At 37.3% G+C, this 17,112-nt stretch overlaps 1 protein-coding gene across 3 annotated transcripts in view; it reads left to right on the top strand.

Annotated features, from left to right (window-relative positions):
• Window positions 1-17,112, top strand: part of LOC120359506 — a 41,179-nt gene that overhangs the window by 18,399 nt on the left and 5,668 nt on the right. The window contains exons 2-4 of one of the 3 annotated variants that reach the window (XM_039457179.1): window positions 3,131-3,217; window positions 5,356-5,517; window positions 5,890-9,575. In XM_039457179.1, the coding sequence (XP_039313113.1) occupies window positions 6,202-8,592 (2,391 nt within the window). In that variant the 5' untranslated portion in view covers window positions 3,131-3,217; window positions 5,356-5,517; window positions 5,890-6,201 and the 3' untranslated portion in view covers window positions 8,593-9,575. Of the gene's footprint in view, window positions 1-3,130; window positions 3,218-5,355; window positions 9,576-17,112 lie in introns of those variants that run through there. The other 2 variants (XM_039457178.1, XM_039457177.1) reach the window with 2 other exon arrangements.

The raw sequence follows: 17,112 nt of genomic DNA on the forward strand, positions 1-17,112 counted from the left end.
ATAAATTATGCCAATAAAAACTTCATACTATTTACTATTATTGTTACGTCCGCGGATTCGCGTGATTGCTATCCGAGACGTAATTTTTCCTTAATTTGTCTTAATTTTTGAATCGGGAGAGCAACTGTCACCAGTCGTGTCTCTGAGTCGTAAGACCACACGCTCAGATACACGACAATATATTTAATTTGAATGAAAGAGGAAATTTGGAGGGTGGGAGGGGGAGTGGTATACAAGCGTGGTACAGACGTAGTTGAGTGGAGGTAAGGGTGAAAAATAATTAGATTACGGATCGAATTGTACATAAAAAAAGTATATTTACATATTTATATATATATATATATATTTATATCAATATTGGTACAACAAAGTTGCGCAAATAAATAAAAGAAAATAACATCTCATGATAATCTTTGGTAGGATTATAGGTAATTGTTTAATGAGTGAATACAAAAAAAACTTACTTATTGATAAGAATGATTACTTTTAATGGGCGCGAGGTGATGTGCCGTCGATTGTGATTAAATATCCGGAGGAGATCCTTATTATTTTGAATCTTTATATCCTCGATAACGCGTGGTAAGTGACGGGGGTGCAACTGAAGGACGGTGCCTGCTGGCTTTCTTACCATCACTGACAGGGGGATAGAACGAGTAGACGCTCGGATCAAGACGCAATCTTTAGTTTTGCTGATGGCTCACCTACGGGGAGTTATCTTTTTGAGAGGTGTCGCTACTATTGTTCGATGCTCCTACTCTGGAGGGGGCAAACCGTTCTGCGCCGTCGTAGGACTTATTAGTTCGGGCATTGAGGGGTATTCGGTCCCCAACGCTTTCTGCACCTTCTCCGGTGAGAGCAGGGGCTAAAACGCGGGGAGCGGAAACATCGAAAGGTCAAACTCAGGCCAGGTGTATTTAGCTCGCGCATCATCCGACAAAAAAAAACGCTTACACCCACCCAACGTAGGCACGATAAACCTTCCGTTTGCCCATATCTGCATTAATGAATTCATAATTAACTTGGAAATTTGCCACGAGAATAAAGATGACTTACCGGTCCATTCCGAAAAAATATTAAATGATAGAGAGAGAGAGAGAGAGACAGAGATATGTTTAAGAGATCTGTCGCGTATGTTTAAGAGATTACAATTTTTAATGAATTAATTATTAGCCATTGCAAAATAAAAAAGAAAAAAAAGTGTGTGTGTGTGTGTGTAGAGAGAGAGAGAGAGAGAGAGAGAGAGAGAGAGAGACGAATCCACTGGGAGAGGACACCCGTTAGAATACTTTTTGGAGGGTAGAAATTATCCAAGAGAAAAATTTAAAGTTACAGGGTAGAAAGAAAATGAATGGGACGAAGAGTCGCGTTCGCAAATCTTCTTCGACGGGGGAGAGAGATTGAAGTATCGGAAGTCGAGGAGTCGCGTTAGCGAATCTTCCTCGACTGGATAAGAGAGTGAGAAAGAAAGAAAACGTCAAAAAGTCGCGTTAGCAAATCTTTTTCGACGCTGCAGAAGAGGAAATGAGAAAGACGACGTCGAAGAGTCGCGTTCGTGAATCTTCTTCGACGGGGTTGGGAGTGAGAGAGAAAAGAGACGTCAAAGAGTCGCGTTTGTAAATCTTCCTCAACGCCAGAATGAGAAAGTGGAAGATAGAAAAACGAGTGAGGCCACACTTTAGCTAATGCTTGGTGTGGTTCAACCCTCTGAGTCTTTGATAAGAAGGAGAGAGAAAGGATGATAGAAAGAAGAAGGCAATCCGACCGTGGGCCACCCCGAAGACCATCGTCTTCGCCTAGAAGTAAACCCACCTGTCGGTGAGATTGTACCTGGAAGTCTGCAGTTTGGCGGTCGCCGGGCAGCGTGTTTCACTCGACCAACAAGATTGATCTGAATTTTAGAGCTCCGATTTTGCTCCTTTTATATGCGCGGATATGGGCAAGAGATGTCACGGGACGTTTCCGCAGGTTCCCGGAAAATTCGGAGCAATAGTTTTTCAAAACGCGTTGCCCTTAAAAGCCCGCCCCGTTCCGCGACCGCGCAGCTTTATCCTATAGTCCGCGCGAGGCACTTGTAGACTTTCCCGGAGGTCGCGACTCGCGGGGGTACCGCATACCACGCTTTGACGCAAATTCCAATATTTAGAAAATTAATATAAATTACGTTTTTTAAAGAATCTTGATTTGACGTATATGGTACGGTGGAGGACCATGTACTAAAACGTTATGTAATGTTAGACATTAATGTTTAATGGTTGCTATTGCAGGGAATTAAATTTTAACAAGAGAAATTTCTAGAATTTTTTTGGAGTGTTACCTTTTAAATTAATGCAATTGGGAGTGTACGAAGTAATAGCACCAACCGCACGCTATTGTTTTATGTGTAAAAAGTTCAAGCTTTATTGTTATTTATAAGAAATTAATTTTTATATTGATTCAACATCTTTTAGTATTTTTATTGGTTACGGTTTTAAAGTTGTTTTAATTTAAGTTGCTTAGTGCGGTAGTAGAAAGCATCCATGAAAGAATCACACTTCAATAATTATAATTTTGTTCCTAATATTTTATATTAAACTGAAAAGATAGATAGAATTTCAAAGTGCGGAGCCTGGCGATATTAGAAGGGGTCGCGAGTTGAGAGGTCGACGCGCGCGATGTTGTGCCACGCCAATAGACGCTCGCGGGTGTTGCGCGTGGAGGGGGCGGTGCCGCGATGTTGCTAAGCGGTCGCGGATGTAAAAACCGTATGACATCTGTTGAGAGATATTGAATTATGATTTTAATGTAGGATTTATTTAATTGATTGGAAGGTGTTCCCAAATTTTAATTTATTACTATTAATACGGATGGCGTGGAAAAATAAAAAATTTTATCCGTCAAACGTAACAATTATAAAAAAATTTTAAATATAAAATATTTCCTTTTTTATACTTGAAAAAGAAACTTAAAAAAACTCTTGCATTTTTGTCATATAAAAAAAAGGGGCGGGATTTACGACTTCTTATATATAAGATACACGGCACATCGATTATTTACAAATAATATTTACAAATATAATATAAAATAACATAATGACTTACAAAATGTGTTTACAAAGTTTATTAGGAAATAAAAACAGTAAATATGTTTACAGAATAATAATAATGCAATATTGAAAAAATTAATATGCACAGACATCAACAGAGTGCAAATATGTTCTCAACATAGTGCTCAACATAGGGTAAGTGATGCTTTCCAATCACGCAGTGTCTGTATTACAGCATAAATCTCGCTCGCTGAAAAAGCCGTATATCCTAAACAAGTGGAATATACAAGATATCAAACTAAATAAAGAAAACAAAAACTATACACTTGTATCTTGCTTGTACTTCATCCTTTACTATCGCTCTACATTTACATATCATGAAATAGTCATTATGCCTTTTATATTTTTTACAGTAATCATTTTACGTAGATGGTAATACATCGCGCTACTTCTACATAAAAGAATTAATTCAATTCACGATATTTTCTCAGCAAACACAGAAAATAATAGTTATATAACTTGTGTGTGTCACGTTATATAACGAATTTTTACATTCTAGCAATATTGTAGTTATGTAAAATTGAATTGTTAATATTACAACACAATAACTTATAACAGTCAGATAACTGCTGTTTATCAGGTTTATATAATAAACATTTTATTTTAATAATATAACTGTTATAAAACTGAATTATTAATACGACTCCTCCCTGCCGAAAATGTGCGATTAAAACCGATTAAAACGGAATCCTTTTTAATTGATTTTAATCTGTTTTAATCGATTCAATCCACGAGCGGATTAAAAAATAATCGGTTTTAATTATATACGAATTGTAATTGATTTTAATATTGCTTTCGTGAATTATTTAAGTGTAATGCATAATATAAAAATTTTTTAAAATTTTAATTCATTTGCATTAAGACTCCTAAATACTCTCAGCGACCACGTTTCATAATCCTGACATTAGTAGCAAGAAATGCTGAAACGTTGAAAATTCTGGCGTGCTATTTTTTAAATAAAAAGCTATTTTGATAAAATAACATTGTACATCATTTTTACTAATTTGTAAAATTGTTCGGAAACTATTTTTTTCTTGACGGTTGTCAAGAATTATTAATTGCCAAAAAAAAACATAGCTTTCGGACAATTTTACAAATTTGTTAACGTGATTTATAGTATTGTCATCAAAATATCTATTTGAAAATGGTACATAAGAATTGTTAGCGTCTCAACGTGTCACGTAGCATTAAAATTAGATTTAATTATAATTTATGAAATTCTGTAATTTCGAATTAAAATGGATTTAACAAATGAGTTCTGGTGCCACCACTAGGTGGCCACGCCGTGAGAGATTTTCTCGTAAGTCGAGTGCGGCCACATGCGTTATATCTAGGCGTCACGGCGGCCGACTCCCCAGCTCATACTTCAGTGAGACTTTTAGGAGCTGTTTATTGTAACCTCGAAACGAATATTCGCTCTCACTTTTTTCAAACATGATGTGTATGTGTGGAACGCTGTTCCATATAAAATTTTATATTTTTATGTGTAAATAACAATTTGTATTGTTATTTAATTTTGTACTTAAATGAAAAATGTTTAATTCAAATTTAATCCTTTTTTAATCCTTGTTAACGAAAAAGATACAAGAAATATTTTTTGTAAATTAAACATTTATTACATTTGCATTAATGTATTCTGTTTTAATAAATCTATCTGGGGTTCGATTGGGTTTTTATTTTCAATCGGTTTTAATATTATATTTTTGGTGCAGAAATCCCGATCGATTCGGATTACTTTTTTTTTATCAGTTTTAATCGTACATTTTCGGCAGGGCTATATAACAAATATGATACAACTGTTATGTAACTGTTATTTTTCTTATGAGTGGGAAATTACAACTAACATGGACATTACATGTAACGCGCATATTATATTGCCTGTTACTTTCGATTTTATTTTATTAACATTGCCGTTATGTAACTGTGTTTGCTGGGTTCGTTAATATTAACAATCAAGAACTGTAATAACAATACTAATATAGCATAAAGGCACATAAACTGATTGTGAGCAGACTATCTTTATTCCCTCTATTGTTTCTGACTGCTGCAGCGTACATCCCTCCGCGGCGTAAATATTAACTTCACCTTACTCAAAATAACAACAAAAGCTTCAATCAACTAAATTGAAAAATTAACCCTAAAACTATTCCAAGCGGCAATAAAACCATAGAAACAGTAGCTTATACCGCCACCGGTATATTAAACAAAAGTAATGCTGTACTTCTTTAAATGTTTCAAGCTATTGTATTGTATAAATAGAGACCTGCTTGCAGATACATTGAAAAAGAAATCATTACGCGCATCAAAATTTTGGATCTTGATGCACAGCAAAAGAGTCAAGAAGCAAGAGCACTTTGGCAAGTTCAAATTACAGGTTTGGAGGTTGCAACTGATTTGGAGGACTTACTGTATGACCTTGGAATAGATAAATCAGTGTAAGTTAAAATAAATATTGCATTTTATTCGGTTGAAAATTTAAGTAAAAGCATTAAACGCGTTATTCTAAAGATTGCATTTTCAAAATCGGTAATCAAAATATTTCGAAACACACTGCACCAATCAAAATAAAATTTTGTAGGCTTTTTTGATACTAAAAAATTTAGTGACCGATTGTTACTTTGTTTTCTTTGGCGTATTTTTTTTTACTGATAAAAAACAAACGAATTTTTTGTCGAAAAATCATACCTTTGATTTTAAACAAACGCGATTTAGTCGCAAATTACGTTTTCAAAAAAAATAGACGATTGGAAACTAAATAACTTTATACTTTATACAGTAATTAAATTAGTTAAGATTTTTGATTTCAGATGACTAGCTCAAATTTAAAATGCTTACTGCAAAACGCTTTTAACAAAGACTGCTCCTAAAAGATTGTTCGTATTCTCTTTATTTCTCGATACTTTACTGTAAAAAAATTACTAAATTATTCTTAAAAAACATATATTTAAATACGTTAACGTTTGCTTCGAACAATCTTTAAGTTTTAAAAAAGAAATTTTCAAAGAGACGTGTTTTTTTGGCTTCGAAACTGTAACCTCTTAATGGCATTAATCAGTAGTCAGCAAGGCATTTCAAATCAGTGTATTTATAAAATAATTAATATAAAGTAGTAAGTAACAATGTCCCAAAATTTAGTGTGGCATTATTTCATCCTACACAGACCATCAGAAGCAGAATGCATTTTATGTAATAAATTCTATCATAATGAGCATGTGCCAAATTTAGAGACACATCTGATACGTGAACATCCAGAAGTAATAACAGAAATTCGTGAAAATATTAGACGTGCCGATTTAGGAGTATATTTTATATTTGATGTAGAAGATTCTAAGGCAAGATGCATTAACAATTGCATTGTCAACATATTTAACGGAATAGATTACTTAAAAGATCATTTGCACAGCCATGGTATAAATAAACATGCAAGGGCACTTAACAATACACAAAGAAATCCATACGGAAATGCATCACAGCCAACAGCCGTAGAGGACAACGGAAGCGCAAGTACTAGCAAACAACCAATTGATGTACTTTCGCAAAACACAGAAGATCATGAAAAATTGTCATGGAGCAATTCCAATAACTTGGTATGGCAATATTTCAAACCAGTTAAATACCCTTATGCAAATTGCAATATCTGTAAAAATCGCTACAAAAGTATAAGATATTTGAGAAATTTTGAGCAACACTTGCTACTTTGTCATGCAGAACTAATAGATGAAATACGATGTGAAATAGATGAAGAAATTAGGCGTCTCAATCTATCACCATATTTTGTATGCGACACAGAACTTCCTAGAATAAAATGCAATATTGGTAATTGCAATTACAAAATTAATATGTTTCACGGAACAAAAAAATTGAAAGATCATTTGAGCATTAATCATAGCAGTACATATAAAAGAATTTCTATGCCAAAAAGTAACACAGATATAATGATAAAACAAGTAGCTGAAGGCAGCAATGAAAGTATACAGCTAATAAAAGACAACGAAGGTGTAAATGCTAGTAAACATCCGACTAATACACTTTTGCAAAAAACAGAAAATATTGTAGAATTGCCATGGGGCAATTCCAATAACTTGGTATGGCGATATTTCAAACCAGTTAAATACCCTTATGCAAATTGCAATATCTGTAAAAATCGCTACAAAAGTATAAGATATTTGAGAAATTTTGAGCAACACTTGCTACTTTGTCATGCAGAACTAATAGATGAAATACGATGTGAAATAGATGAAGAAATTAGGCGTCTCAATCTATCACCATATTTTGTATGCGACACAGAACTTCTTCGAATAAGATGCAATATTGATAATTGCATTCACAAAATTAATATATTTCACGAAACGAAAAAATTGAAATATCATTTGAGCATTTATCATAGCAGTACATATACAAGGATTTTTATGCCAAAAAGTAACACAGATATAATGATAGAACAAGTAGTTGAAAGCAGTAATGAAAGTATACAGCTAATAAAAGGCAACAAAAGTGTAACTGCTAGTAAACATCCGACTGATACACTTTTGCAAGAAACAGGAAATCTTGTAGAATTGCCATGGGGCAATTCCAATAACTTGGTATGGCGATATTTCAAACCAGTTAGAAACCCTTATGCAAATTGCAATATCTGTAAAAATCTCTACAAAAGTATAAGATATTTGGGAAATTTTGAGCAACACTTGCTACTTTGTCATGAAGAACTAATAGATGAAATACGATGTGAAATAGATGAAGAAATTAGGCGTCTCAATCTATCACCATATTTTGTATGCGACACAGAACTTCCTCGAATAAGATGCAATATTGATAATTGCATTTACAAAATTAATATGTTTCACGGAACAAAAAAATTGAAAGATCATTTGAGCATTTATCATAGTACATATACAAGGATTTCTATGCCAAAAAGTAACACAGATATAATGATAGAACAAGTAGCTGGAGGCAGTAATGAAAGTATACAGCTAATAAAAGACAACAAAAATGCAAATGCTAGTAAACATCTGACTGATGCACTTTTGCAAGAAACAGAAAATTTTGTAGAATTACCATGGGGCAATGCCAATAACTTGGTATGGCGATATTTCAAACCAGTTAGAAAGCCTTATGCAAAATGCAATATCTGTAAAAAATATTGCAAAGGTAGAGTTTTGAAAAAATTTGAACATCACTTGCTAGATTATCATATAATACTAATAGCTCAAATGCGATGTGAAATAGATGAAGAAATTAGGTATCGCAGTCTATCACCATATTTTGTATGCGACACAGGACTTTCTCGAATAAAATGCAATGTTGATAATTGCATTTACATTCTCAACTTATTTAATGGATACATGGGATTAATCGAACATTTGTACAATCATCATGCAAGTATATTTACAGCAATGTTTCAATACATTCCAAGAAATACCATACGTATAATGACAAAATCAGTAGCTGAGGAAGATAATACATTTACAAACGTTGATGACCCGCGGCCTGGTCCAAGTTGGCAAACCTAACAGAAAATCAAGGACAACAGAGGTAAATATTGTGAATATTAGTATATAATGTATGCATGAATCACATAGTATATTGGGATATAAAAATTAATGTTAGAAATTAGAACGCATAAAGAATTAAAGAGAGGAAAGGGGAGAAGGAAAGAGAAAGAAAGAGACAGTTAGTATCTTCCTACTACAAAGTTTACAAAAGAATATGTTGAAAACAATCCTTAAAATATGTAAGAATAAAAAAATAAATTAAAGTTTTATTGAATACTCCCCGTCAAAACGATATTAACAAAAGTTACACATGGATTATAACAGACTAAATGGTTATGTTAAATACGTCTAGGTGGTGGGTGGCGCAGTCGCTAGCAAACATTAGCTGCCCATGCAATCACGGTCAATTTGGTATTATTTTTATCCCTATATTTTATTCTATGAACCGATTTTATTTTAAACTGACCAACGTCTGCTAGTCATCATATCACTGTCCATCATAAAGTATTTAATTTTGCTGACTATTTTGACTGTTATAACAAGCCAATTGACCTTGTGTATAAACTATCGTTGGAATCATCTTGATTAGGAGAATTGAATGAAGTAATCAATTCACTTTCCTATTTCCATTTTCCATTTTCATGTAATTTTCAAAATACTCCTTCATGTAGATACTGTGATATTTTAAAAATATTGCACATGCTGTGTATAGTACATATATTTGTATTGTACGATTATTCGGAATTAATAATATTTCTTATAAATTTCTGTATCTAATTCAAACAATTTCAATTTTATATACATATAATGTATATACTATACATATACAGGGTGTCTCATTTTAAAAAACGGACCTCGATAATTCTTCCATAAAGCATTTTCAGCAAAAATGTTTCCGACAAAAGTTGTATGGTTTCGAGGATGACATAAAATGGTATCATTAATTTAACTTTGAATAGTTGCTTGAAGATTACGTAAAGGTCACCTTTAATTTTTTAAATAGCCTACTTTTTTTTACATATTCTTGTAACATATCTCGGGACTTTTCCAAAACACTATAAATAAATGTTTTTTTGTTAAGAATTTTTTGTTACAAGACTTGAAAGTTACATCGCCGACATTAGCATTACTACAAGGTGTACCAGGTAGAGGTTGCTAAGTTGTTTATTTTGTTGTAACGAAGAAATTAATTACATATCTGAATGCAAAATTTGTTTTCTCATTCCTACTGTCAAAATCGCAGGTTACCATTCAAATAACTAATATTGTTACCTCAGTGTGGAACGATAATCCATGGGAATTTGGTCATAATATTTCTACAAATTGAATCTGGGCTTTTCCTTCCAACAGCACGAATGATATTGTACCTATGTAATTGTACATCCAATTGAAAATTTAGTGAAAATTAAACTTAAAAAAAAATCTGCGTTTATTTTGTAACTTTAGCAATGCCAGACTATACAGAGAACGAAATTGTTGATATTCTGCTGGTTCTTAGAGAATATTGTCGCAAATCGTGCAGCAAATCGAATTTATCATAATTGTTTTCTGATAGATGTCATACTAATAATCGAGTGATTGCCGATATCGAAAGACGTGAAAGACAGCGTCCTAATGTAAGAAGACAAAGACGTCATATCAATGTCTCTAAGCGCGACGACCCCCGAGTCCTTTTTGTGTTAGTTGTGGTGCATTTGAATCCACATATTCACTACAAGATATAGAAAAACAATTTGGTATTCCGAGAAGCACAGTTCAAAGATTTTTGGCCTTGCGTATATTCTATCCATATCACATAATATTGACTTAGGCACTAACACCTAATGATTAGCGTCAAAGACTTAAATTTTGTAATTGGGCTCAGGTTATTTTGGTGCAAGATCAACATTTTGTGGGTTTGTTGTGTTCTCAGATGAATACAGGCCAACTAAACGTACACAACAATCATTATTGGTCCTTTTCTTATAGTTGGAGAATGCGTTACCGCATTTTTGTACCCTGTGGGGACAGGACACGGAGTATGTGAGGCTCCCGACCTACGGGGTCGGAATACCCACTAAACCCCAACTGTTTCCGGTATCTGGACTCGGGGCGGACATGGGATCGGGCTGAGCATGCACTGCGGTCCGTCCTAACCCAAACGAATCTCCTCCTCTTTTATGAGCAAAGACTTCCCTCCGAATTATTATTGGTCTTACGATAACCCATATTGGCATCGTCCAATTGATCACCAACATCACTGGAGTCTTGTAGTGTGGTGTGATATTGTAAATGGTTACTTAATTGGACCCTTCTTTTTTGACAGAAACTTAACTCAGCAAACTACTTGCATTCTTTGAACATGAATTGCGGTCCCCGCGTGCAGTGGGCTAGGAAAGTACGCGATCAATCGTCGAACTTTACTAATTTTATGTGGGGACCGTCCGTACATACACACATACACACATTTAAAGATACATTTTCATATTTAGAAATTTATATTGTATTAAAAAATATTTGTGTGTGTGTGTGTGTGTGTGTGTGTGTGTGTGTGTGTTGCGACCGCACTCACGAACGTGGTGCAACTACGTTAATTGCTTGTGACGACAGTTGGATAGCAAAGCTGCTCGCTCACACACAAACGCACGAAATTAGACGGTACTAATGAGCATCAGGCTCGAGCGAGCGTGCCACTCTTAGATCGAGACGTTACCGATCTCTAAATTCCTGTAGGATAAAATGCGAAAATATTTGACTTTGTCACGGGCAATAACGGACTCTCTTAACCGATAGCTTAGCCACGGAATTGGCAGAGGAGGTGGTTCGCCACGGGCGGAATGGTAGAGGAGAGCGAGGGAGCTTAAAGAGAACACGTCAATTTAATAGAGAAAGTAACAATGTATTTTGGCCAAGATCTAACAGTACTCACAAGGTTCTGCGACAATGTCTCGCGACCCGGGCGCGGTCGGAAAATACTACGCGGTCGTCGGTACGAGCTCATCGAACGGAGAGAGTCAAGATTCTACTTAACGGCGTACACAACGCCGTGCACACTCGAAACTCTACAAGCGCACTCTTAGTCCCCGCGAAATTATATGGCGATTCGGTACGACATACGCTGAAAGATCTTACAGCGAGCTTGAACTCTACTTGCAATTACCACGCGCGCGACACATCCAATCGGCGAAATTGGCGGCTTTACAAAATTCTCGTTCGTCTCACCACGACGCTGGCTGGGCTCAAAAAAGGGTCGTCCTCGAACATAAGCGGCTCCGGTCGTCCCGGCTCGTGACGGCACTCACGACGATCCACAGCAAAGTGATCGATAGCACAAGGAAATTTGGCAGGCGGCACGCAGGATCTTTCGCCCCACGCACGAGGGTTTGTCGAGCCGTGTTATTGGTTCTACCTTATTACGCGGTCCTTGCGATTTTCTAATCAGGCCGTCGCACTGCGGCACGCAATTCAAGATAGGTCGGTGTCTTCGGGCAGTTCGCGATTCTTCCCGTGGTTTTCCCGAGGCCGGACGGCTATCCCTACGGACTCTTCGGGGTCCGGTGCCTCCGCGCTCGTGACCAAGTCAGGAACATTTTCTCGCAGCACCTCGTTCGGGGTCTCCTACGCGATGATCTGCATGGAGTGTCGACGTCTCCTACGTCTGACCGTTCCTCTTTGCGTCCTGCAATTTCAGCGGTCTTACGGTTGCGTACAGGCGCGACGGTAAGAGATAACGTAATTAAATGAAGAGAGATCACCTGTCGTGCGCGCTACTGCGATCCTGCGCACGATCCGAAAAATTTTGAGTGGCGGTAGGTCCTCTTTCTTGCAGTCTTCTCGCCGGGTGAGACTTCGTCGGTACAGAATTAATATCGGCTAGTCGCCGATCCGCAAAATGTCGCTACAATTAGCGGACGAACACAGGACCCAAAACAATAACGCGGAATTATTAGCGCACGCGCCGACACGTTCGTCTCCGAGCCGAGAGGACATAGAGCTGCAGCGTACGCTCCCCGGCCGGATCTTGCGATTCCTGTGACGGACAGCCGGACAGGATGTCACGTCACAACGTGTATATATATATATATATATATATATATATATATATATATATATATATATATAAATATAGTGTATATACAGGGTATCTGACAATTAATGATAAATCTCTTGCATGTAATAAGTAGAATGGACCAAACTGATAATGAGTCGAAAAGTACTGTACTACTTTGTGTCCTCGCAATAACGAGTTATAAGTTAATAAAAATTCCGAATTAGTCTCGCCCATCGCTAAATCTAAGCGATCAAAATTACCAAACGCGCAGAGCGGGATGTTTACTACTTGCCTCAGAGCGGGGGCCTAGCGTTAGACGCCGTTTCTGCGTAATCGTTGCCTCCGCGCAACAAGCAGTAAACACACTGTTCTGCGTGCTTGGCAATTTCAATCGCACACTTGCACCGCACGTGATCGGACGTGAGATTGAGCGCTATGTGTCGCTGTCAGCCAATTAGCAATCATCCCGCGACAATCTTTTTTGAGGATTTAAACGACGAAGACCGGCACGAGTTGTTCCCGTCAAAACTGCGGACGCCTTTTTACGTGAAACCTTCGGAAATAATTTGTGCCGTAAGCTATACAGAATGATTGAGAATCACCCGTTGTCCTTCAAAGGACGTATTTCTGGTCAAATTCTAAGATGATTTTTCTTTTGGCAAAAATTTAGCAGATGCTTAAATTTTAAAATATTAGCCGATTAAGTTAGCATATCACGGGTCGAATACAAATGGTACGCAGGGGCGGCGCACTCGCCGTTACGCGCGGATATGTCGTGAGGCGCCTGTTGAGCTCAACTGATACATCACACAAGAGTCCCACCCTTTTCTTCTCCCTCTCCCTCCCTCTCCCTTTTCCTCTCCCTCACCCTTTCCTTTTCCCTCTCCTCCTCCTCTCTCTCTCTCTCTCTCTCTCTCTCTCTCTCTCTCTCTCTCTCTCACACACACACATAATAATGCTAGCTTTAGCTTAAAAATGTAATTATTTTTCGTCTTGATTTTAATAATTTTGATAAGAGAAGTGCCTGAAAATTCTTGGTACAGTCGAAAAATTAAACAAAGAATTACACGAAATCTACAAAAGTATTTAGATGACGAGTTTTTAAAAGCAGTAGTATTTTTTTTGTCACAAAGAGAGAGAGAGAGAGAAAGAGAGCGTGTTTGCGTGAACATTGTATTATTCTGTACAGCGATCAATTAGTTGCCTCCACGATGAGACAGAGTTTTTTTTGATCCTCTCGTAAATTATCGCAACGAGCGCTTTTTATTTTTTTTTTCTTTCGACATTTTCTACCTTGCCGCGTTGCGTTCGTACAACATTCGCGTTGCAATGCGTTAAACATTTTTGGTTCTTCGAGTCGGATTATTTTGCCGGCGCGTGCAGTACATTTGTAAAACTCGTGGTGACTCCGTTCCTTAGTGCCAGGAATGTGACTACCTATAAACAACAGACAAAATGAGTATAGACTTTGAAAGTGCTGTTCGACTGTAGGTCAAACAGAACGGGATCCGATAGCGCACGATGTGATAGCCTACCAACCAATCATCTTGACTTATCTAACCCAACCAACAGAAAAACTCTAGACATCGGCCGCTGTGAGTGGTGGTGTGCTATCAGTCCCGTGTGCTATCGGGATTCGCCTGATCAAACTACATAGCCGCATAGCCAATACAAAAAGAAGACATGAAGAAACTCGGTGCTGCAAACATTACGGTCGACGTGATCGACAACCGCCTCCAGTTGCTCAACAAGCACTGAGAAAAGTACGAGGCCCGGCATACTGAATTACACCGTCAGTTTTGGGATGACTACGAGGATAACGATTATTTTCACGACAATTACGCGACTGAAGCCGAAAAAATTTATTTGCCACAACGTACCACGCTTACCACATTACTGCACTTGCCAGTAATACCGCGAAAGAGGAACCTCAACCGCCCGCATAAGAGCCTTCGTGCGCTCCTCAGACGACCTTACCTAAGATCTCCGTGCCTCATTTCTTAGGCAAGTTCAAAGATTAGCAATTATTCCGTGATCTATTTCTTTCTATCATCAGGAATGATCGGCTTCTCTCCGAGGTAGAGAAGTTGCATTATCTACAGACTTGCCTGGAGAAGGAGGCCGCCTCGCTTATTAAGCCTCTGCTTATTGTAGGCGAGAATTATCAACGCGCCTAGACACGACTCCAAGAGTATTATAAGAAAAAGCGCCTGCTTATTCGTTCGTGCTTCTTAAATTTTTCCTTGTTTGCCAAGATGAAGAACGGCACGGCGAACGAGTTGCGGAAGTACTATTTAGGAATTACTAGCACAATCGACAACTTTAAGTGCATTGATCGACCAACATTCAATTGCGAGGACCTTTTTGTCCACTCGGTGATCAATCGGATGGAGTCGTGTTTGCGCCTCGAGTGGGAGAAGTTGCTTCGGAATTGTACAAATCTTCCGACGTATGCAGAGTTGAAGATATTTCTCGAGTAGCAGCTGCAAGTGCTGGAGGTGGTGGAACCGTAGAAGTCAAAGAGCAGCGCGGAGAAGGCCGCTTTCGGTGACGCCAAGATGATACGCGCTCACTATGTGAAGGGTCAGTAACAGAAGCGGAGCCGCTATTCCCTGTGCCGAACATTTCCTAATGCAATGCAAGGCATATTGGAAGAAGATTTGTCTAGAACGTCTGCAGTACGTGCAGGAGAAGAATCTTTGTCGCAAATGCCTCGGACTGCATCAGTTAAGCGATTGTCCGTTGAACAAAAACGTGCAAGGTATGCAGCGAGCGTCATCACTCCACGTTGCACAATGTTTCCCGCAAAGCCACGTTCGCAAGCACGTATCATTTCATCAGTCAACCGGCACAAAAATTGGCAACCACGCTTCTCGCGACGTCCGATATCCGCGTGATTGACCGATTCAGAGAGGAGTACCAGACGCTCATCGATCAAGGTTCGGAACCTCGCTCATCTTTGAAGCGTTAGCGCAACGGTTAAAATTACCACACGCGTATACCTCCGTCTCAAAGCGTGTATCGTCGAAATTATAAGAGATAGAGAAAAATATTTTCAATGAAAGTTAAATGCATGTTTTTCTCGCATAAGGTGACAAAAACATTTCGAGAACAGTCTGTGTCTAACGGGCGGATTCCGATAGCACAAGGGACCGATAGCACACCACCACTCACAGCGGTCGATGACTAGAGTTTTTCCGTTGGTTGGGTTAGATAAGTCAAGATGATTGGTTGGTGGACTATTGCAACGTGCGCTATTGGATCTCGTAGTCTAACATGAAAACGCAGACATGGAGAAAAACATTAAACATAAGAAATGACCCAAAGTGCACGCGATAAGAAAATTGATTTTAATAATTTTTCTACATTTGTTTGACAAATTAAATTCAATATATACTGAATTGACTAAAACATTTTTGTCGCGTTAAATAAGAGACAACGTAATAGCAATTAACCCACACACACACACACACACGCGCGCGCATTAATCATAATTAGTTCCAAGTCTCAGGTTCTGACTTGCAAAGGCAAAACTCAGATGAATAATGCAATTCGAATATAATGAACACATTCAATTGTTATGTAAATGTGCAGTTTCCTCGAAATTGCATTATCGAGGAAAATATTTTCACGACTAGACATATCAGTATATAAATAAAATCTCTAATGCCGAGACATATCAATAGTGTCAAAACGTGGAAGATTAAACTCTAAAGTATAATTTCCTATCTTGAAATAGAATGTTTACGTCTCGGCAGTATTGACATGTATAGATTCAAAAGTTATATATGTAAGGAAATGACCCAAAGTGCACGCACCAGTAGCGTGATTATGCATATTTCTACACTAATTAAATTTAATAAACACATTAATTGAATTGTATAAATGCAGTTTAAAAGATGAAATTTTTAACTAATTTTTTAATTAGTTTTATGTTAGTTCTCTTGTTGTTAGTTGATGAGCTGGCGTTAGATAGTGAAGGTGTGTGTGAGTAATAATTTTTTATAATCCAAGTCTCCTTATCTGTAAAATGTTGAAAAGAACCAATATTCTAGTCAAATCATGTAGACCAGTAAATAAATGTTTAACTTATATTAATTACACATTATTTTCTAAACAAGAAATTAATGTCTTACAACACCGTAATTGTTGTTATTCTTCAGTGCAGTGTCGTTTTATTTTATAGTAAATGTTTTTCTTGATGTCTGCGTTTTCATGTTAGACACAGATTGTTTTCGACATGTTTTTGCCATCTTATGCAAGAAAAACATGCATTCAACTTTCATTGAGAACATTTTTCTCTATCTCTTATAATTTCGACGATACACGCTTCAAAAGAAAAAACCCGATCTTCAAAAGGGTATTTCACCCTTAAAAGTGTTTTAGGGCACGTGTAAAAAAATCCCTTATTTTAATCTGTACAACATGTTAAAGGCACGTCGAAATTGGAGGCAGTCACTTCCGTAGCGCACGAACGCAGATGAGTGCGCGTACCGTGCGTATAAAGA

Source organism: Solenopsis invicta, chromosome 14 (genome assembly GCF_016802725.1).
Source record: "Solenopsis invicta isolate M01_SB chromosome 14, UNIL_Sinv_3.0, whole genome shotgun sequence".
In the NCBI taxonomy this organism is placed as follows: Eukaryota; Metazoa; Arthropoda; class Insecta; order Hymenoptera; family Formicidae; genus Solenopsis; species Solenopsis invicta.